Raw genomic sequence first — 23,799 nt, 5'->3', positions numbered from 1 at the left:
CAATATAGCACTTGCAACTTGCTAGAGCAATAGGACAGCTGAAGGAGATCAAGGAGATACAAATTGGAAGGGGAAGAAGTCAAATTATCTTTACTTGCAGCTGATATGATATGATATGGAGCTAACAAACACTTTCAGAAAAGTGGCTGAAAAAATAATCAGTAGCTCTTCTATATAAAATGACAAATGGACTGAGAAAGAAATCATAGAAACACCTTTCACAATAGTCTAAAATAATGTAAAATATTTTGAGGATAACTGTAGCCAAGCAAGTGAAAGACTTGTGTGATTAAAAACTTCAAGGTTTGAAGAAGATAACAGAAGACAGAAAGATCTCCCATGCCCTTGGACTGGTAAGATTAATGTAATAAATACTGTCATCTTACCAAAAGTAACCTACAGATTCAATGCAATCCATATCAAAATTCCAACACAATTCTCAATTTCATATGGAAAAACAAAAACCCAGGATAGCTAAAACAATCCTGAACAGTGAAAGAATTTCTGAGTGTCCCACCATTCCTGATTTCAAGTTGTGCTATAGACCCATAGTAATAAAAACTGCATGATATTGGTACAAAACAGATACATTGATTAATGGAATCAAATTGAAGACCCAGATGCAAATCCACACACCTCTGCACATCTGATTTTTGATGAAAAGCTAGAAACTAGACACATTAGAAAAAAGACAGCCTCTTCAACAAATAGTGCTGGTCAAACTGGATGTCTGCATGTAGAAGAATGCAAATAGATCCATATTTATCACCCTGCACAACACTCAAGTCCAAGTGGATCAAAGGCCTCAACATAAAATGAGATACACTGAACCCGATAGAAGAGGAAGTGGTGAATAGCCTTCAACACATTGGCACAGGCGATGACTCTCTGAACAGAGCATCAATAGCAAAGGCACTAAAATCAACAATTAGTAAATAGGACCTCATGAAACTGAAAAGCATCTGTAAGGCAAAAGACACCATCATTCAAACAAATCATCTGCCTAAAGAATGGGAAAGTTTTTCACCAACTCCACATCCGATAGAGAACTAACATCCAAAATATAGAAAGAACTCAAGAAACTAGATATCAAAAACCAAATAATCCAATGTTAAAAATGGAGAACAGATCAAAAAGGAGAACTCTCAATAGAGGACTCTCAAATGTCTGAGAAACACTTAGAGAAGTGTTTAACATCCTCAGTCATCAGGGAAATGCAAATCAAAATGACTTTGAGATTCCATCTTACACTGGTCAGAATGGCTATGATTAAAAACACGACAGACAGCTCATGCTGTTGAGGATGTGGAACAAGGGGAACACTCCTCCATTGCTAGTGGCAGTGCAAACTTTAATAGCCAGTATGGAAATCAATATAGTGATTCCTCAGAAAGTTGGGAATCAATCTTCTTCGAGATCCAGCTATACCACTCTTGGGCATATACCCAAAAGATGCTGCTTCCTACCCAAAGGACACTTGCTCAACCATATTCATTTTGGCTTTATTTGTAATAGCCAGAAATTAAAAACCACCTAGATGTCCCTAACAGAATGGATAAAGAAAATGTAGTACATTTACACAATGGAATATTACTCAGCAGTTTAAAAAAAGCGACATCATGAAATTTACAGGAAATCAGATGCAACTGGAAAAAAATCATACTGAGTGCCGTAAACCAGACCCAGAAAGATAATATGGCACGTATTCAGTTATATGCAGATATTAACTACTAAGTAAATGATAACCAAACTGTAATTCACGGACCCAGAAAGGTTAGGTAAAGAGGAGGGATTTGGAGGCAGGGATCGGGGCACAAGGATCTCCCTGGGGGGGAATAGAATAGATTTTATGGGCAGACAGGGGTGGGTGGGGATGGGGGGATTACAGAGGGGATGAGTTGAGGTGGAGGGAGGGAATGCAGAGAAAGAGATGGCTGGAATTGGTAGGCATTTGGGGGATGGTATGGAAACTACTTGGGATCTATGAAGATGATCCTAATGAGGACTCCACGTAATGGGGGTACAGTCTTAACTGGCCACCTCTTGTAGCCAGGGCAGGCTTCCAGTGGCAGTACTGGATTGCATTCAATTGAGCTGTTTCTAACTGGGTCCTATGGATATCCCCAAACAACTCAGGGCATTGCTAAGACAAAAGGCTGCACTCTATAAACTAACAGTGAGGCCTCATTGCCAAGGACAACACACACAAACTTATTGACCATGGAGAAGTTAAGCCGGTGCCTACATGGAGTCCCCCACCCACCATGTTCTAGTCTTTATGGTAAGGAAAGGTACCCTGCAAGCTATGGAAAAAGAAATATGGACACAAACCTAGCCACAAAGCCTTGACCTGCAATCTGTCCTGCCTGCAAAATAAGCTAGAGCAAGGGTGGCACAGAACTTATGGGAGTAGCCAACCAGTGTCTGATTTGAGGCCCATTCCACAAGAGGGAACCCATACCTGACACTGCTTGGGTAAGCAAGAACCAGAGGCTAGACATCCTAGAGATATCTTGGCTAGCCTAGACCAGCGAAGTCTCCCAAGTGCTCATCCCTGACCTTCCCTGTTCCTCAACTCCACACCTTCATGACTTGATGGACACACATGCTTGGTGTGAAGAATAAGCCAGAGGGCTACTGTCCCTTGTGTGACATTTTACAGTGGGCATCTGACCAGACCTCACATAACTGCACAGGCCTATGAAAAAGAGCTCTTCATAGCTGTTAATCACGTGTGCCTCGGGGCTTTCCATGTTTTGGACTCATGGCTGTCATAATGACTAAGATGTAGTTCCCACTCTGAGCAGTTCTTCAGGTGGACATGCTTCCAGTCTGTGAGCTGAAGATGATCCCCAGTACTGTTTAAGAGTGAGGATAAATCCCTGGGTGGCTCCCAGCAGCTGTAATCTTAGAAAGGACTTCAGGGAAAATCTAAACCAATGAAATGCAATATTCCCCAAGAATTGGATTGTGTGCTGCATTAGGGTGTTTGCATGAGTCACATAACACTTCAAAACCTGATATGATGTTTCATGGTGAGGACTATGGGACAGGGCCGATGGTTCTATCTGGGTGGGAGCATCTGAATCATGGGGGAATTGCGCAGAATACTTTTGTGTGTCCTTTAGTTCCCAGGAATTAATGTAGAGGTCCCAGTGAAACCAGGAAATCTATGTATCCATCTGTCTATCTATGTATCTGTCTAAATATGTGCCTATGTACATATGTATGTATTTATCTATTTAAGTATGTGCCTATATATGTACTTATGTACACACGTATCTATCTATCTATCTATCTATCTATCTATCTATCTATCTATCTATCTATAAATCAACCCACCTATCATCTATCTTCTATCAATCATCTATATATCTTCTGTCTATCCATCTTTCATCTATCTATCTATCTATCTATCTATCTATCTATCTATCTATCTTTCATATCTTGGCTAAGGACCACTAGCCAGCTCAGGTAGAAGCAAGATACTCAAACTGATATTTTTCTCTTGCTTTAATTTTTTATTCTTTCCCACTGTACTGCACCACACTGCATTTCCCACCTTAGAATATTAATTATAAAACACTGAGGTGGGAGTGATAATTCTTTGAATTGACACCATAGGTACTTACAGAGAATTTACCATATGGAAGGCACTCTTCCAGACTCTGGCCTTGTCAAACAAAGGGTCTAAGAAGACACAACGTAGCTGGGAATGAGGAAAGGGACTCACCTGGCACCTCCACTTGAAAGAGAGACAGGATTTTAACAACAAACACAGGGATCCAGCAGATGGCATCTGAGAACACAATAAAGAAGAACCGGTTTGCAACAGCCACCTCCTTCCCAATGTGGTTCCTCACTTCTGCAGTCTGAAGGGCTGTTTTCTGAATGGAGCAGAACATGGCCACATAGGAGAACACGATAATAAGGAAAGCCAGCAAGTTCACACCTGTTGGGAAAAGCACAGCAAGTTCACACTTGTCAGAAAGATCACAGCAAGTTCACACCTGTCAGGAAGAGCACACTAGTTTTATATCTCAAGCAGGAAGTCAGCATCAGCTATGTGGCTGTTACCACAGTGCCTGGCACGGGGGTTTCCCAGAAACACCTTCTCCTGTGTGCTCAGAGGTGTGGAGCTGAACTCCCCAAATTGAGGAAATAAAATCAAGAATTGGGTTTTGATTAGCCCTAAAAAAGGATTTCAAAGGCATAAATTCTTTATGAAGAGTTAGGCCTGGAAATTCATATCTGGAATATCATGACAACTCTCTCTCTCTCTCTGTCTCTCTGTCTCTCTGTCTCTCTGTCTCTGTCTCTGTCTCTGTCTCTCTCTCTCTCTCTCTCTCTCTCTCTCTCTCTCTCTCTCTTCTCTGTCTCTCTCTCCTGAGACAAGGTCACACTATGCAATCCTAGGTGGCCTTGAACTCACAGACATCTGCTTGTCTTTGCTTCCTGAATGCTATAAAGGAATGCACCACTGTAATTGGCAAGACTGCTCTTCTAGAGCACAAAACCACACTTGTTTCTCTCTCTTTCTCTCATTCACACACGCTTTCTCTTACACAGAGAGAGAGAGAGAGAGAGAGAGAGAGAGAGAGAGAGAGAGAGAGAGGGAGAGGGAGAGGGAGAGAGAGAAAGTTTTGTTTTTAGTTCCCGGAACATCAGCCTTTAAGGTATTGCTGTAATTATAGTGCATGTCTCAAAAAGTAGATAACCATCTTAGTTCCTTATCTTATACATACGAATAAAAGAATCTTAGAATTTGTTATAAATATAATTGCCTCAGAAGCATTATTCTTTATGTTTTGGCCTTTCAATAAATGTAATACATAAAGCAAAAATGCATTTTTGTTTACTTTTGCTTAGATTGCTTACAGTAATTTGAACTATTGTGGTTCAGATCCCTTTAAACTCAACTTAGAAAAGAAATAAAGATGTTAAAATTACAATTAAATGAATCATTATTTCGGGGCCAAATAGTTTCACAGATATCTCCCATAACATCAATTTCTTGTTCCTTTAGCTTGCTTTATTCTTGATGCAATAAAAAGAAAATCCAAAACAGTGATTATCAAATTCTTTCTAATAAGCATAAAATTTGCATATGTTTCCAGAACTGCTAAAAAAATTCTTAATCTGAATTTAGACTGTGTGGAAGACTGGTAATGGCAGGGAGCATGGTTTAAATTCAAGGTTATTTTTATCCACAACATTTCCTAGTCCATGGACTCTCACTACATTGTGGTACAATAGAATTTTATAACCTGGTTTGCCTGAGGCCTCTCGTCATAAAGTTTAGCTTGGCATAAAGTAAAATGGTTCTGTGACAGGTGCTTAGCCCATTTTAGTAGAGTCTCAGCCTTAGCTGTAAAATACAGCCACACTCAACTTCTTTAGCACTTCAATTGGGCCTGGCCCTTGGCTTTGGGTCTCTGCACCCACGGTCCTTTCCTGGAACATAGCTTCTACTCCCACCATCCTCTGTCTTCACTTGGCTGTGCCTCCACATCCCTGGGACTTCATTTCTCCTTCAAAGCTTTCCCTGGTCCTCAGATATGGGGCCTCTCTGTCTCTCTCTGTCTCTCTCTGTCTCTCTCTGTCTCTCTCTCTCTCTCTCTCTCTCTTTCTCTGTCTCTCTCTCCTGAGATATCCTGTACTCTTTCTTCACCCATGGTGCTATGAGAACTCATCTGAGCGTCTGTATCCCACTTTCTAGTCTCTAATATCTGTGAGAGCTGGGTCCAGTGTTTCTCATAGAAGATGCACAATAAATCACTGACCCAGTGAGTGGACTGTAGTGAGCATGAGCATGAGCATGTGGTGTGAGCAGACTGTAGTGAGCATGAGTATGTGGTGTGAGCAGACTGTAGTGAGCATGAGTATGTGGTGTGAGAGGACTGTAGTGAGCATGAGCATGTGGTGTGAATAGACTGTAGTGGGTATGAGTATGTGGTGTGAGTGGACTGTAGTGAGCATGAGCATGTTGTGTGAGAGGACTGTAGTGAGCATGAGCATGTGGTGTGAATAGACTGTAGTGAGCATGAGCATGTTGTGTGAGAGGACTGTAGTGAGCATGAGCATGTGGTGTGAATAGACTGTAGTGAGCATGAGCATGTGGTGTGAATAGACTGTAGTGGGTATGAGCATGTGGTGTGAGTGGACTCTAGTGAGCATGAGCATGTGGTGTGAATAGACTGTAGTGAGCATGAGCATGTGGTGTGAATAGACTGTAGTGAGCATGAGCATGTGGTGTGAGAGGACTGTAATGAGCATGAACATGTGGTGTGAGCAGGCTATGGTGAGCATGAGTATGTGGTGTGAATAGACTGTAGTGGGTATGAACATGTGGTGTGAGTAGACTGTAGTGAGCATGAGCATGTGGTGTGAGAGGACTGTAATTAGCATGAGCATGTGGTGTGAGTAGACTGCAGTGAGCATGAGCATGTGGTGTGAATAGACTGTAGTGGGTATGAGCATGTGGTGTGAGTGGACTGTAGTGGGCATGAGCATATGGTGTGAATAGACTGTAGTGAGCATGAGCATGTGGTGTGAATAGACTGTAGTGAGCATGAGCATGTGGTGTGAGAGGACTGCAGTGAGCATGAGCATGTGGTGTGAATAGACTGTAGTGAGCATGAGCATGTGGTGTGAGAGGACTGTAGTGAGCACGAGCATGTGGTGTGAGTGGACTGTAGTGAGCATGAGCATGTGGTGTGAATAGACTGGTGAGCATGAGCATGTGGCGTGAGAGGACTGTAGTGAGCATGAATATGTGGTGTGAATAGACTGTAGTGGGTATGAGCATGTGGTGTGAATAGACTGTAGTGAGCATGAGCATGTGGTGTGAGAAGACTGTAGTGAGCATGAGCATGTGGTGTGAATAGACTGTAGTGAGCATGAGCATGTGGCATGAGTGGACTGTAGTGGGTATGTGCATGTGTTTACACAGACGCATACATAAAGGTCTCTTTGAGGTTCACCTGTGCTAGGAGCTGTAAGAAGAGAACCTGGAGGAAGCACAAAGAGTCTACAGTAACCTGGAAGGGACATGCTTATGAACACACATGTGAGGAGAATTACCAAAATGGAGTAAAGAAAGAATTTTGTTTTTCAGAAAAGGAGAAGGAATAGATGGAGAAATAGGAACAGAGGTCAGCATTGCCCCAGAATGAGTTCTAAGTGACCCATTTGAACTTGACCTTGTAGTTTGGGGGATTGACGGTTTCAGACGAGAGGGAAGCAGTTGTTTTCATAGCCAGGGTAGTTATTGTAAGGGCTGGCAAGCAGATGTATGTGAGAAGGGGACACTGTGACATCATAGGTGGTAGGAGGCAGAAGAACACAGTGCAGAGGCAAGGTCTCACACTAAGGTGACAGCAGTGGATGGAGACACAGGCAGAGGAAAATGATTTTTAAAAGACCATCAAAGAGCTTCTTGATGAGGAGAGGAGAATGAGGGAGCAAGAAGGGAAGGAAATGATGTTTTAGTTAAAAAAAAAAAAAAGGCTGTGGGAACAATCTTCATTCCAACTAAGAATGTTGGAATGTGTTACACGATAACAATAAAGAGATTAATGCCAAGGTCTAAGTCTGCCATTCATTTGTAACAGACAATATAGTATCATTGTTTCTAAGGGAAAAAAAATCGGGGAATTAAGAAAGCTAAAAAGAATTTGTGCTGAGTGGCCTCAAGAGCTGTGTTTACAAAAGGCAATAAATCTGGGAGGCATTTAGACAGCCTGCTTGTGCATTTATATTAATTTAAAAATATTATCCGGGCATTGATGGTGCACGCCTTTAATCCCAGCACTAGGGAGGCAGAGGCAGGCAGATCTCTGTGGCTTCGAGGCCAGCCTGGTCTCCAGAGTGAGTGCCAGGATAGGCTCCAAAGCTACACAGAGAAACCCTGTCTTGAAAAACCAAAAAAATAATATTAAAATTCTAGAATTTTATTAATATTTATTTAAGTAGTAACTAAATTGTTTAAAAATTTCAAAGGAGTTTGAGTAATTTGGTAGGGTTTCAGGACTGAAAATTTAGAATTTTTCCAGGCCACACTCACTATGAACAAAAAGCAAAATAAATAAATAAATAAATAAATAAATAAATAAATAAATAAATAAATAAATATGCAAGGGTGACTTAAAAAAAAAGATCCTGAGAGTCTGTCTTTGTTTTCCACCCTAAATCTTGGCATTAAAATATTTAATAAAAAGTACCTACGAAATGCATGTCAAGAACTTTGCTTTCTGAATGGACAGATTCATATCTGATGGCCTGTGTCATTTCTAGAAAGATGTTGGTGTCTCTCTGGGAAATGAAAAATAAAATTTACCTAGGAAGATCCCAAGGGAGTACCCTCTACTTCCAAAATCTTCCGCTTGGTCGTAATGAAGAGGGAAGCAGACTCCATTTTTCCCATAAAAGTTGCCAAAATAATCCTCACTGGTGAAGGGAACGGCTGCTATGAGGAACCCTACCCCCCAGATGCCGGCGAGCACCACGGCAGTCTGGCGCTTGCCCAGGTGCAGATTGCTGAAAGGGAATACGATGACCAGGAACTTCTCCAGGGTCAGGAATGTCAGCAGCAGCACGGAGACCTCCGTGGACAGCGTGGCCAGGAAGCCCAGGAGGCGGCAGGGCACACTCTCCATCCACAGCAGCGCGTACTTCTGATACTGTCCTCGGTACTTGATGTCAAAAATGCCCACGAAGAACAGGTACACCCCCATCAGGCAGTCGGCACCTGCGGGAACCCAAGCAGCCATGGCAGTTGTGTTCAGCATCAGTCCTTTTATTTTTCCTAGATTCTTCTTCCTGTATTAAACGAACCGATGTAACCACCTACTAGACTACCAACCAGCCAACGGGCCCGATTTGTTTTCTAGTTAAAAGCACAGGAGAGGTAACATTTTCCTAGGGCTAGTACTTAAATGAAAAGCATACTACTTGTATAGTTAGCAAAATATTCTTGACTAACATGAATATCTAGTCCTCCTTTCCCTGGCAGTGGAGGTGGGGGTGGGTGAGAATCTGAGCTTGCTAAGCACATGGTCTCTTGTAAAGTTAATAATAATTAAATTAATAATAATAAAACTTTAAAAGGTTAGTTTACGAATCTCAAAACTTGTTCCATTTTCCATCCCCCACTCATTGACCTGTGATTTCATTTGTAAGATGAGATCCCCAGGGCTGTGTTTCATGCTAAGAGCCTGAGTCCATTCATAGCTACAAAATATTTGCCCGCCAAAGCCAATTTGGATTGAAGGATATTTGTCAAATATACAATCCTGAGATATATATATATATATATATATATATTATATATATATATATATATATATCAGCTGATAGAAAGGCAATCTATTTATACAAGAAACATACTTACAACAAAGGATTTTGATGGACATCGCGTGAGTAGTATTCTCAGCCTTAATAAGAGATCTCACAGCAATGACAAGGAAATTCCCAACGCTGGTAATGAAAGCTATAACCCAGACAGACACTCTGAGGATACTGTTAGCCAAGAGGTCCTCAGATGAAGAAATACCATCAGTCGAGGGCATACAGATTCGGACATGGGGAACATAGGAGCAGTACCGAAAGGATTTCAGATAACTGAAGTCAAAAGGAGAAAAAGACGACAGTCATTGGCAGCAGTGATTGAGGAGTTCCTAATGGGCCTACAGGCGGGAAGTAGGGGTTGGTGCTTTGCTAGTTTATTATTGAGAAGTGTCGTTATTCTTATGTAATCTGTTAGTCTAGGTGGTGCTGTTCAAATGATTAGCACCATAGGGACATAGACTTCAGAAGTGTGTGGCCGTGTCTGCAGAGACTCAAAGGTGGGAGGACTGTAGATATCTGAAGTCACAGGGCTCTACTACTGTCCCCGGCCATATTGGATGTGGTATTCTTTTCTCATTGGGTATTCTACAATGTAGACCACTGTCAGGAAATAAATCTCTAATCAACATCCCAGGTTTTCACTGTAAGGAACCTACGACTCACAAAAATATTCTCAACGAACACTGAGTATTTAGCCTTCTCCTTGCACTGGCAAGAGGGGAGAGTCTGAGACTAGGAAAATCAAGTCTTTCTGAAGCTTGGAGAGGCAGTCACCTTAAACACAGGGCTCTTATCAGAGTTTCTTCAAGGGACTTAAATTCTAGAGGGAAGGAAGGTTTGTTTGTGGTCAATGCATTTGTAAGCGGGACATAGGTTGGAATGAGCCAGCTTACTCCAAAAATCTAAAAATATTTAGATTTTTCTCCTGTAGTTCTCATTCATCTATTTGTACTTTTTTTTACTGTGTCTTACAGTTCGTTACTCCAGCCCTTTTTCCCCACAGCTGAATATACTTTTACCATCTCCTAATTCAGTTTCCACGCCAGCAACACTAGATGATTCCATGGCACTATGTGGAGCCTTCTTCAGATTGTTTGCCTGGATGGTCCTTAGCTGCCTGGCCTCCTTCCACCCAAATACAGTGGCCTTCTAACCCCACACAAGCCAGGCCCATCCCCTTCCAAGATCCTTGATTCTTCTTTTCCTTTGGATGTATTCAGATTGTCTCAAGTGCCGCATGACTGACCATCCAGATCCCTCATCTATCTCTTTGTTTCATGAATCTTCAGGGAATTTAATAGACATTCACTTATTGGCTCAATTACTGTGATTTCAAAGCTAAATGAAAATTTTCTGGTATATTCTTTCTCCTTCTCATCATTATGTCCTCAGCATCACTATATGCCTATCGGATGCCAAGGACCCAACAACCACTTCTTAGATCAGCAAAAGGACCATGGACTGTTGAGTACTGGGTGTGTTGGAGACATGGAAGGCAAGCTCTATCCCAGGTGCCATATATAGTCCAGCTTCCTAGCAGTTGGTGTCCAATGAAAGGAATTTGACATCTGATTTGATTGGTTTCTTTTCCTACCCTGGACTCCCAGCACCAACTTGACACCTTGATTCTTTATGCTCATCATCTTCAGAGAGAGAGCCCTGTTGGTTCTCCTACTGTAACCAGGGGCGGGAGGGGGGGATGAGGTGAGGAGGTAGAGATGTTTCAACAATCAAAGGCCAAGGAAGGAAAGGAAAGCAGGCCTTTGGTAGGGATGGTAGGGATGTAGCTCAGCTAGCTCAGAGATGTAGCTAGGCTAGCTCAGAGATGAAGCTCAGCTAGCTCAGAGATGAAGCTCAGCTAGCTCAGAGATGAAGCTAAGCTAGCTCAGAGATGTAGCTAGGCTAGCTCAGAGATGAAGCTAAGCTAGCTTAGAGATGAAGCTAAGCTAGCTCAGAGATGTAGCTAAGCTAGTTCTTTTTCTGTTTGTTGTTGGTCTCTCTGTGACCTTGACTTTAACATTTAGAAATTCTGAAAAGGCTGGATTTCTCTAGTCTATGAAAAACTCACCTTCCACCTGCAGCAAGTAAAGGACAGCCTCATTAATTATTTAACTAATGGTACCTCAGGATGGGGAATGAGCAAAAGCACTGGGCTAGGTAATGGACTTTTAGGTACCACACCGGCACAGACAACCCAAGTGTTCTCCCCCCAAGAGCACCTGAATTCACATCAACTCTCTCATCGACTGGCTGCACCCAACTTGGGATCTTACATCCATTTCTCCCTATTTTTGTGGATGACAATAGTTAATTTTGAAATTAGGAACATATAGATTATATACAGTTGATAAAGAAATGATCACGTTAAAAAACACATATATGAACACAACTTACACAGTGCACTTTAGTCATATATATTCAAGTGACTTAACAAAACTACGATAAAGATTAATTACCTCCATTTTGCAGTGCACTTAATAAGAGAAACAACACCTGGAATCTACATAGGCCAAATCTTAGAGCAGCCGACTGCTCACTCATGTGAAGTGAATTAATGTTTCCAGGTCTCCTGAGTACCCTTTAGCCAGTGACTTCATTTGATGTAATGTGTGGCATTCTGGTACCCTGATCTCTTATTGGGCCTCAATTGGATAAACATCGTGTTTCCAGAGAGAAGGGTCATTCATGTCGGCACATCATTATATTGAACTCTATTTGAACAGGGACCAAAGGTGACAAAATTAAAAAGTTCTCAATAGAAAAGAAGACGTTTGTTGCATACAATCACAGTTCAGTGATAATTAGACAGTTGGGCATGAGAAGATTTGAATTAATTCATCATGCCTTATTTTCCCTCCATTCCTTCAGACATACATACATGTGAGAAAGGTTCTTCATGGGCTGGAACATGCCTGTGTTTATGTTTGGAATCTCTATCCTTTCCAGGTCTCTGGAAAATATATACAATAGGTTTAATGGTTAAACTTTGAAACCATTTCATTTTGTTGTCACATCTTAAATTTGATCCTTTGAAATGTTATGTTACTGACTCAAATATGGATAAAAATTTCATAGTAAACATTCTGAGAGAATTATCATTAACATTAAAATCTTCTGTACGTTGGAGCTTCTGTGCCACTTAAATGCAAAATGCATTGAAATGGCAAAGGGCCCGGAGAGTGTGGCTCAGTGGTCACATGCTTGCCCGACAAACACAAGGTTCTGGCACCCATCCCTAGAAAAAACAAACAAACAAACAAACAATCTATAGGTCAAATGACAGTGGTGTCTGGTGTGAGTATAACATTATTTTTATACTTTGGAAGTTCCAGGGTCTCGCTCCATAACTAGTTCTTCTAACTGTAAAACAGCATTCAAGGAAGTCCACTGGAAATGGTCATTTGATATTCATTTCCCCCCTGGTCTATGTGTCTTTAGAGTGGGACCACAGAGGCAGTGGAAAGAGCAGTCAACTGTTCAGGACATCATTTTCTCAGACCCTGGAGGAAGCGTCATGCATGTTATCCCCCCCAAGCTCTATAACACATCTTCAAGGGGCTCCAGCAGACATTGGGGCATTCTGAAATTCTCCAGGAGCTTCTAAAGGTATGGATCTTGGAGTCCTTCAGGACACTGAGAAGGAAGATCCACAGACCTCTCTGGGATCAAGCCCGGAATGGCACTGTAAAACCGTGAGAACCTTCTGCTTGCAGCGTGTGATTGGAAGCTGCCCTTAAAAGCTAGGTGTTTATCCTGTTGCTTTCAGCTGAGCCGAGTGAAGATTTTGCAGCACAGTTTTGAGTTTTCCTTGGCCCAGTGGCTCCTTCACAGAAGAGTCCCCTTGCTCTCTAGATCAGAATTAAAACTTGAAGAGATATTGATACTACAGCATCATTGTGTAACCCCTCTGGGAAAAACACCCAAGTTCCTTCTAAAATCCCCTTGCTTCTGCTTCTTTCATCTATTCTCAGCTTTCTCCTTTACTATCACCACTGACATTTTATGTGGACTGTGTGACTACTACAATGTGTGTAAGACAGTGCAATCTATGAGTTGGTGTCCAGGGTGACGTGTATGTACCAATGAGTCTTGGAAACAGAAATTAGACAATTAATAAACGAGAGCACAAAACCTAACTGCTACTACTTTTGGAAAGGGATCATACAGTGGCTGGATAGTCTCCCTTTTAGTGAATCTAGAACCTTATGCTGGTCAAGTTCTCTGCCACTGAGCTACATTCCCCAGAACTTTAAATATCTTCCTACATAGGACTGCTCTTCACAAGAAATTAAATATTTGCAATGAAATATGATCGCATTGTCCACTGAGAGACAAATCATGTCCATAGCCTGAAGCCTGCTGTTAAGTTTAAAAATAACAGGTTAGGGCTGGAGAGCTGGCTCAGTGAGGAAGAGAGGACTCGGGTTCACTTTCCAGCCTCTGCATGGTGGCTCACAGCCATCTCTAATTCCAGATCTTGAAATCTGAAGCCCTCCCCTGGCCTCCACAGCCACTGGCATACATGTTCACATAGCTACCCTCACCATAAATAAATAATAAATCTTTAGAAAAATCACAATAATATATTTATAGACTTTGGTTATTTATACTCTAGCTTCCTAAGGGCGAAGGTCATGCTGCCCATCAGCTGATGCTCATTAATATTGGCTTAAAAAATTAAATATTTTGGGGGGCTGGAGAGATGGCTCAGAGATTAAGAGCACCAGCTGCTCTTCCAGAGGTCCCGAGGTCAATTCCCAGCAACCACATGGTGGCTCACAACCATCCGTTATGAGATCTGTGACCTCTTCTGGTGTGCAGATATACATGGAAGCAGAATGTTGTATACATAATAAATAAATAAAATCTCTTTAAAAAATTAAATGTTTTGTTAATTCTTAATAGAAATCTATTTAACAAAAAGACATGTGATGTTGATGATTAGTCTTTGGAAGGAGCCTGGTGTGTTGGAACAAACCAGTAATCTTAGCATGTGGGGTGGGGGAGGTTGGAGGCAGTAGGATTAGGAGTTCAAGGTCATCCTCAGTAGCACAGTAAGCTTGAGGCCAGCCTGGGCTATGGGAGACCCTGTCTTAGAAAATTAAGCAAAGCCACTACATCTCAAACAAGCAAAACAAAACAAAGGCACCGGTCCTCGGAGTCAAAGAAAAAATGTTTCAGGCTGAAACAGAGGATATAATGTGGTTTCTGGTCATAATAAATCAACTTTAGCCAACAGATGGTCACCCAGGGGAGAGGAATCACAAACTTTAAAGAATAATTGGCAGAAATCTTGGCACCACAGAACCTGCGTTGACTGAAGTTGTAAAATCCCAAACAACACCCATTGTTTGAATGTTCATCTCTGTGGGATTCTTTTCATTTATGAAAAAGTAAAGACCAATTTTGTTTTTGTTTTTCTAGACAGGGTTTCTCTGTAGCTTTGGAGCATGTCCTGGAACTTGTTCTGTAGACCAGACTAGCTTCGAACTCACAAAGATCCAAGTGCCTCTGCCTCCCAAGTGCTGGCATTAAAGGTGTGCACCACCACTGCCTGGCATAAAGAACGTTTTTATTCTATAATTTCTCCAGGGAGAGGGAACAGAGGAAAAGAAGGAAGTCTTAGAGAATTTATTTTTGCCAATTTTTTCCAAAACAAAATTATTACATACTTAATTCTTTGTGAAGACCATGAGATTGAATTTTCCTAAAAGTCCAGATCTCAGGATGCATATTCCGATTCAAACACAGATAGAAGTGGTACAATTGAGTGGCTATAGCAGCAACTTTGCTGTGAGTTAGCTCATAACTGACAGAGGACAGCAATGGTCAGGATTTCCTAGGGACAGCTGGTGGGAACTCCTGTTCCAGCATGAGAAACACGAACTTAGAATCAAATACATCATGAGGCTGTCAGCCTCCCTACATTGATAACAGGCATAATTGGAGAGCTTTACTTACAGAGACTGAAGTTGTTTGAGACTTCCAAACTGGTTCTTGTGGACATACAGAAGAGGGTTGGACGACAGGTTCCTTTTTTTACCATTAGAGGAAGGGGAGGGAGGATAAGCATGGCTGTTATTATTTTGGAAGGCTAAGATGCTGCACGTTAAATCTGATGATGAGGCAGGGAACTTACAGTTTTTGGAGAAGATGCAGGTCGCTGAAAATGCGGGCTGGTAGTTTGGTTATCATATTGCTAGACAGGTCCCTGTTGACGACAGTGAAAACAAAAACAGTTACATTGGGGATAAATGGCATGGGCATTTCTCTCCACAGTTAACATCTTCCCACTTGATACAAGAGAGAATATGAATCCAGTTCAACCAGGCTGTGGACTTGTGACATAACAATAACCCGTTAGTCAGCCAAGTTTTGTTTTTCCACCATTGGCAGACCTTGTGGCATCATGCTCATCCAGTTCCTGTCTGGAATTTCCGCTCGCCCCTTTGCCAATATATTCTGGCTCTGAGATGCCTGATTAGCTTCCTGTCTGAAGCACAGTCGGTTCACATCTATCACCCACACGTCTGTGATTCCCACATATCCCACAGATGCTTGCCCAGCTAATCTTTTTGAGGTCAAGACTAACATCTCCTATCTATTTTGCATTCCATCTAAATGAGTGTTAGCCACTTACTATCTGCTCAGACAATTGTGAGTGGATACATTTATGTATCTTAAATACATCTTTCCCTCCTTGTGATGGGGGATTGAACCTAGGACCTTGTGCAGGCTGGTCAAGTGCTCTGCCTCAGGGCTCCATTCCCCAGAGGTTTAACTACATACTTATATAGTTCTGTCTTGCACACAAAATTGAGTATTTCTAATGGAATATGATACCACTGTCCAATCTAGAGAGAGCCATAGGGTAGTGACTCTAGAGAACACGGCAAAGAGCTCTGTTGCAGTTGCAGACACAGATCTGGGGAGGGTCTAAAACATCTAAGTAAAGATGATGTTAAAGATGAAACCTATGTACAATTGCCTAATTAAGTATAAAGTAAAATATCTTTTAAAAATGTGTTTTGCCTGTATGTGTGCATACCATGTAGGTGCAGTACTAATGGCCAACAGGAGAGAGCATCAGATGCCCCCCCCAGGACTGGAATTTCAGATAGTCATGGGCTGCCATGTGGGTGCTGGGAACCCAACACGGGTCCTCTGGAAGAGCAGCCAGTGCTCTTAATTGCTGAGCCATCTCTACAGCCCCAAAGTATAAGATCTTAACTATTATTGAAATTTTGATAGAAATGGGGGAGCTAAAAATAAGTATAGAGGTTTTCCCCTAAGGAAAGTTGACTTGTAGTAAGAGCCAGGGTTATGGTTTGGATGTGATCCACTCCACAGTGGTTCATGAAGGGGAGGTGTGGTCTTTCATGTTGAGGAGTGGTTAGGCCTCCCTGTGCACACCTCAGAAAATACTGAGGTGATTTGTGAGTTCCCAGGTAGCTCCTGAACAAGTTAAAAAGAAGTCTCATTCCTGACTATCTCTTTCACATTCAGTCTCACCATGTGACCCCCTGTGCACATCCTCATCGTGATGTTTTCAACAGAAGATGGACAAATACTGCTATATCATAAGACAAGGAAGAAGCAAAGTAAGAAAAGATAGATGACAAGGGGTGGAGCCATCAGTCTTGGTTATAGGAATTAGGAAGTGCCTGACAAAGCCTAAGGATTGGATTTTTAGATTTAGTAAAGGAAGAACAACTTTTGACGTGAGAGTAAAGCATGACTAGAAAACCCATGCTTGGGGTTGGGTATCATCTTCAGGAAGCCACAAATAACTCAGCATGGATGGAAGAAAAAAAAGATCAGGAGATATAGAGGAAGTGCTCTGGGAAGGGCCCATGGATACAGGATGTGAGGGTCACACACACGCTTCAAGGTCTTATTTAGTGCAGTACAAGCATTGGAATCACTGAGGATGCTTCTAGAAATGTCGCATTCTGGGGACCCACCCCAAGAGGCTGGTAACCTGTGTTGAACCAGTTTCCTCTGTGATGTGGACACTGGAGAACACAGCAGGTAAAAAGGGACAGGATGACAGTTATCCAGAAGCAGAGGGTTAGGAGAGGGAGGTGAGGAAGGAGGTGTCCACACAGACCAGGTGAGGCTGAGCCCTCAGAAACTGTAGCAGGGCTCAGGGTCTGAGAAAAGTTAGCATCAGGGCAGAGCAGAGGGCTAGGAAGCCAACTTCAGAGCTTGCTGTTGGGAAGGTTGCAATTATCATTAAGATGGAGAATTCAAGCTAGAATGACCACATTTGCAGCAAACTGCTATGTAACACTCCACATGGTGGACTGCAGCCAAGTAAACCATGCTTCCCATGGTGGCACAGTGTTTGCTGAGACCAAGAGAGTGCCCAGGAAGGACAGAGACAGGGTGTACACCCACGCAACACACACACACACACACACACACACACACACACACACACACACACACACACACACACACACACACACTGCAAGGCCCTCACCATCCCAGGCATCTGCCTCCGGTTTCTGTAACCAACATCCACAATTCCTTCACCAGACCTGACCAGGAGTGAGCTACCAGGAGAGTCACTTCTGAATGAACCATCTGCAGCAGTTTGTCATAAAATTTTTAGTTTAAGAATGGAGCATTGTCTATACAAGTCACTTTAAACACTTCTGGATTTTATTTATGATACTCATTAATTTAATGGAATTATTAAAATTATTTAAAAAATACCTTTATTGAGTTATTATTCCCAGTCCTCCAGAGCCAAGTATAATAAATGGAGGAAGGGCTGCTTAAGTCATCAATAGCCCTTTTAATGTCCCCATAAGCAGTATGAGTTCTTTATCCTACTTGCCAACATGTGCTATATCACAGATTTAATTTTAACTTCCAATAACTCCGTTACGTGAGCATCAATGAATTCATGGCTAAACATGAATTCATGGCTATAAAACATATGTTTGGACAGACAGAATTATGTGTCTGCAAATTTTCCATGAGCTTATCCTCGTTGTAGACATGTCTCCTTGCCTCACCAGCTACAGAAGTCATGACCTCTTGGGGACATTGAGAGCAGTCATCCTTCTGGCCATATATAATCAACTAGCAACACAGCAATCATGTCTGGCTTCATCAGGCATTCACTGAGAGTTAACAATACCAGCCCTTAGAGAAATTCCATCCACGTGTTTAAGAGGCCATGGAATGCTTACACATAGACATGAAATTGACCCAAGGAAAATAGGCAGAGAAAGTAGGGCAGGCTGCCTCCCTGTCAGTCCCAGCAAATGATTTTTTAACATACTCTCGAGTTCAGGATCATGTGGGGTTCCTTAATGGGTTCTTAATATCTAATAGTCTATAGAAGTCTGCTTGTTCCAAGTGGAACGACAGTCTCCCTCGTCATCTCAGTCAACTGTATTCTTCCCAGTAGACCTGCTACTTACAGTTCTCCTAAATTTTTTAATGAAGAAAATGTCTTCTCTGGAACAAAGCCAATTTGATTTCTAGGCAGAAACCTGTAAAACATGGTGAGAGTTAACACTGGGAATTTTAGTCTGAGGTCACAATCAGGTCCTGCTGGAAGACACCACTGCTCCCAGTGTCTTTTGATAAGCTTCCTTTGAGGACTCTATGGGAGCCATGAGCCAGGCAAGACTGGTGTCGTACCCATGTCCCTTAGGAAGTATTGCTGGGCGCAGTTCCAGACACCCAGTGTAGTCTGTGAAGTCACATTTTGTTTGGTTTCTGATTTGTAAGTGTCTCTTTTTAAATTCTACTCCCCTATTTTTCTCTAGTCACCGTTTAATCAGCAAGCATTGCTGCAGTGCTTACTATTTCCAGAAAACCCACACACAAACTAGTTGTGTTTCTTAGCCAACGCAAATGTGCCAATTGGCCAATTCATTCTCCCTTCCAGCCCCCAACAGGCACAATCAGCAATCAGAATCTCCAGTCAAACTCTTTGGCCAATTGTATTGCATTAGATTGCTCCCACTTTCTTGGAGGTGGGCACAGGTGTGTGTGTATGAGTGTGTGTGTGTGTGTGTGTGTGTGTGTGTGTGTGTGTGTGTGTGTGTAGATCTAGCTTGATGAGTCTAGTAACTTTCACATAAAGAATTTCATTTCACGGTAAATAAATATACCCCCCACCCCTTCCACTATTGAACCTTCACATCAAGGCTGGAGACAAAACAGTACTTTGAAATCCATGGCCAGCGTTTTCCTTGACTTTCCCCAGCTACAGGGCTCCTCTCGTACTGGAATGTGATGTACTTACAGCACAGTGAGCGAGTCGCACGTAAGGAAGGTGGAGTTCGTTAGGTACTTTATTTCATTGTTTGCCAGATCCCTGAAAGCCATGGAGGGAAAACACTTCAAACACCTTTGGATAAACCATCTGCTTAAGGGTGTTTTTAGTTGATAGAATAATTCTGAATTTTGTCTTTCCTTCATTCTATGTTTTTTGCCATATATCTTTCCTAACTTTTTGGGGATTTCTATAATCGCATTTTGTTTCCTTCTTCCCAACTGGTACTAAAACTTAAAAAACAAAAACACAAAAGCCAAAACCAAAACCAAAGGGAAGTACAGCTAACTCTTTGGGATGGGAGAGTCCCTCTGGTCTGGACATTATGCTGTTAGCTCTAAGTGGTGGTTTTAATGAATCTCAGGCATTTGAATACTTGGTACCAGTTGGTGGCTGTTTGGGGGTGATTAGGAGGTATGGTCTTGCTGAAGGAAGTATGTCACTGGGGGTTGGGCATTGAGGTTTCAAAAGACTATTGCCACTTAGAATGTGTCCTCTACTTCCTGTCTGTGGTTCCAGATGAGAGTGCTGAGATGCTCTGGCCACCTGCAGCCTGCCACCTCAACATTGACATCATAGACTCTAACCCTCTGGAAATGTAAGAACAGTATTTTACCACAGCAACATAAAAGACTAAGACAGTATAGCATTGGCCAGATTCATCAGCTACCATCCCCTGGGCTGGGACTGCCCTGCTTGGCCAGGGGAGCATTCCTGCAGGATTGCCATCATTACCTCCCATTCAACAGATGGGACAGGCATCTGGAATATGCAGAGATTTAATTTATAGCTCTCCATACAGTTGCTAGGTGGCAGAAGAGCATTTCCCAGTCTATTTTTTCTGAAGCCTAGACACTTACACCTTTGAGGCAATTTGGACTACTGTCCCACTTCCCTCTCCATGTCAGTCAATATTTTGGTGAAGGGAAACTCAAGCCAAAGTTGTCTTGTACAGACTGTTTGCCAACCTTAGGACATAAATATTGGTCTGTGTTATAAAATTGTAGGTCCTTTCTGCACCGCCCTGGGGATGCTAATTCCTAATATAGCACAACTCTGAGTATGGCAGGGATGCAGTCCCAGAAACAAGGGAACTTTCGAGAAGTGTAGACTCCCAGGCTCCACACCACACCTGCTGGATGCTCAGAAATGTCCTTAGAACTCCAAGGAATGCAGAGAGATTGCTTCCTGCCAGCTGGATCCTGGGCACAGCCGACATTGTAATGCTCTGGAAATGCCTTCTAGAACCCTCTGGAACTCTCATTTTTGACAGTGTAGTGAGACAGGGGTGAAAAAAATCAGGCATTTTTGCTAATGTTCCTAATCTCTCTCTGTCTCTGCCTCTTTGGTTTCTGTCTCTGTCTCTCTGTCTCTGTCTCTGTCTCTCTGTCTCTGTCTCTGTCTCTCTGTCTCTCTGTCTCTGTCTCTGTGTCTCTGTCTCTGTCTCTGTCTCTGTCTCTCTCTCTCTCTCTCTCTCTCTCTCTCTCTCTGTGTGTGTGTGTTCTAACTATGTAGTTTTGGCTGGACTAGAACACTATGCACACCAGATTGGCCTTGAACTCACAGAGATGGGTCTTCCTCTGCCTCCAGAGAGTTAGGATTAAAGGTGTGTGCTACCATGCCTGGTCTCTCTCTTTTTGAAGCAGAGCTTTGCTGTGCAACCTGGTCAAGCCTCACCCTTGAGATCCATCTGTCCCATCTCTCTTCTGTTTGTTTCCCAGTATGTAAATGAATGTGTTCAATTCCTAAGCATTTTTGAGACTAGGTCTCATGGATCGATCCCAGGTTGGCCTCAGACTCTGTGGAACTGGGACTGGCCTTGAATTCCTGATCCCCTCCTTTTTCACCTTACATGTAGTGGAATCAGAAGATCACACCCTTCTAGTATCCTCATGTAGCCTGTTGGCCTTGAACTCACTATGCAGCTGAGGAAGGCTTTGATCTCCTGATTCTCCTGCCTCCTGCCTCCTGCCTCCTGCCTCCTGCCTCCTGAGTGATGGGATTGCAGGTGTGAGCTACAGAAACCTATGACTAATTTTTGATGAGTTTTATTCTCATAGTGTTTAGATCAACATTTCTGTTGTTTTTAGTAGTAGCACACTTACATAAAACTTCCATTGCTTACAGACCTTTTAGTAAAAGATATATAAATAAATACATAAAAATTAGAGTAAGCAAATCAACACAAACCCACCCGCATTCGGAGAATGTGAAAGCTGAGATAGTGACATTTTATGAATTTACAGGGATGCTGACACCTAATTTGACCACAAGAAGAGCTATGGGGGTGATGTATATTTTTGATGACTATGACATCTTTAGGTTGCTGGAAGAAATCAGGGAGGTGTATGCAGCAGGGAATCATGGGTGGCGGTAAAGTCGTGAAACTCCTAAGCAGTTACAAGACAAGAAAGAGTTGGAGTGGTTTAGTGCTTCTATGTAAGGTTTTACTGACACCTATCATGTGGCAGGCATGGTCTCAGCCCCTATGGGGCATGGTGGATTCCTGTGAGGGGTGGTGGAAACACATAGACATCTACTCAAGTTGACCAGTGTATGGAGACAGCATCCGGAGGTGATATTTCAGTGGACATTGGAAAGGATGAGGGAGAAAGACTTTCCAAGCTTCGAGAAGCTCATGAGGCTAGAGATGGGTTTAGAATTGTAATTGTGGTTTACTACATCAGAAGGGCATGTAGAGGAAAGTGGGGTTCAAAAGAACAAATGGGCAAGGGGTGGACAATGGAAGCCTTTTGCATAGTACACATGTGGTGGCTTTGAAAGGTCCCTTCTCAGTGTTGATTGCTGTTTATCAGTTTGGTCTGAACAAGCAAGAGAAGATGGGTTAAGGTAAAGCAGACCCATGGGACGAGGCCCAGTGTTAAAGGAAAGAGTAGAAAATATCGTGTCAGGGGATGACTATGTGTTGAGTACAGGTTGGTGGGAGAAGGCTGAACATGACCTTACACCTTTGGGGGCACTCTGAGGACTTTCTTGTTTATTTTAGTTTTTAAAAATTCATTTATTTTTATGTAACACGAAGGAGTGTCTTGCCTATATTCATGTCTGTGTAGCATATGTCCAGTGTCTGTGGAGTACAGAAGAGGGCATCAGATCCCCTGGAACTGGAGTTACAGATGGTGTAAGCTTCTGTGTGGGTGCTGGGACTTGAACCAGTGACCTCTGGAAGAGTAGCCAGTGCTTTTAACCATTGAGCCATCTCTTCAGCCCCCCTTTTTGCTTTTTTTTGGAGACAGAGAACTCACTGCATAACTCAGACTTGGCTTAAATTTGCAATCCTCCTGCCTCAACCTCCCAAGTGCTGAGTTCCAGCTATTCTCGAAAGCTATTTCATCATTTTATCTCACAAGGTTGTGGAAGGTCATTTTTATGCAAGTGTTTGATGTACTTTGAGCACACCCAGTCAGTCCCCTGCTAGCCTTCACTCTCCTCTTTAAAGGTCTTTAAAAACAAGAAGAAACAATTAGCTTTTGGTTTGGGAGAGACATCTTAGATGGATTTTAAAGATACTTCTGAATTAAACTTATGGCTAGTCTCTTTAATCCTAGCATGCATCAAGCTTAATCCCTAACGAATACTCACATCCAGTTGAGGCGAGGCATCTGGGCACACAGACGTTCAGGAAGGACCTCTAGTTGGTTACTCACCATGGACCTTCTCACAGAGAAAATGGCAATTAGATGCAAAATGATCATGCCACATCAAAGAGAGCTGTTTTGCTCTTCTACAATTTTGAAAATTGTCTGCTATAATTTATATATCTCATGATAAAGTCTTTGTATATAACTACACCTTCCAAATAGTGCTTAAGTATATGTATGGCAAGTTCTAGGGGGCGGATGCTCTCAGTCTATGGCTGCGTGTGTACAGCGCACATCCTAAGACAAGTCATTGCTCAGTTTAAATTTATGAGGTAAAACTAAAGTAGCAGACAGAACTGTGAAGTTCATGATCATTTTCCTTGTGTACTGCAAGCTTGTAATGATTTCCAGCACCATTAGTTCTCAAAATGTTGTCTCAGGGATGCATTAATCATTTACAGCATTAAAAAAAACCCATACGGGAAACCGCATTAAATCTGAGATGTGACAGCAAGGGGAATTATTGAGAGCAAATAGTTTGTGAACATG

The 23,799-nt window shown here is 42.3% G+C and overlaps 1 protein-coding gene across 1 annotated transcript in view; it reads right to left on the bottom strand.

Moving 5' to 3' along the window:
• The window catches only part of Rxfp2 (relaxin family peptide receptor 2), a 49,131-nt gene that overhangs the window by 4,167 nt on the left and 21,165 nt on the right, over nt 1–23,799 (bottom strand). Inside the window, exons 9-17 of the mRNA XM_027413408.2 lie at nt 23,252–23,323; nt 19,619–19,690; nt 18,786–18,857; nt 15,488–15,559; nt 15,310–15,381; nt 12,227–12,298; nt 9,392–9,621; nt 8,339–8,749; nt 3,734–3,952 (exon numbers count right to left, since the gene is read on the bottom strand). Of these exons, the coding sequence (XP_027269209.1) occupies nt 3,734–3,952; nt 8,339–8,749; nt 9,392–9,621; nt 12,227–12,298; nt 15,310–15,381; nt 15,488–15,559; nt 18,786–18,857; nt 19,619–19,690; nt 23,252–23,323 (1,292 nt within the window). The remainder of the gene's footprint in view (nt 1–3,733; nt 3,953–8,338; nt 8,750–9,391; nt 9,622–12,226; nt 12,299–15,309; nt 15,382–15,487; nt 15,560–18,785; nt 18,858–19,618; nt 19,691–23,251; nt 23,324–23,799) is intronic.

Source organism: Cricetulus griseus, chromosome 4 (assembly GCF_003668045.3).
Source record: "Cricetulus griseus strain 17A/GY chromosome 4, alternate assembly CriGri-PICRH-1.0, whole genome shotgun sequence".
NCBI classification, from domain to species: domain Eukaryota; kingdom Metazoa; phylum Chordata; class Mammalia; order Rodentia; family Cricetidae; genus Cricetulus; species Cricetulus griseus.
The sequence above is the reverse complement of the archived record's forward strand: the minus strand, read 5'-3'. Positions and strand labels throughout refer to the sequence as shown.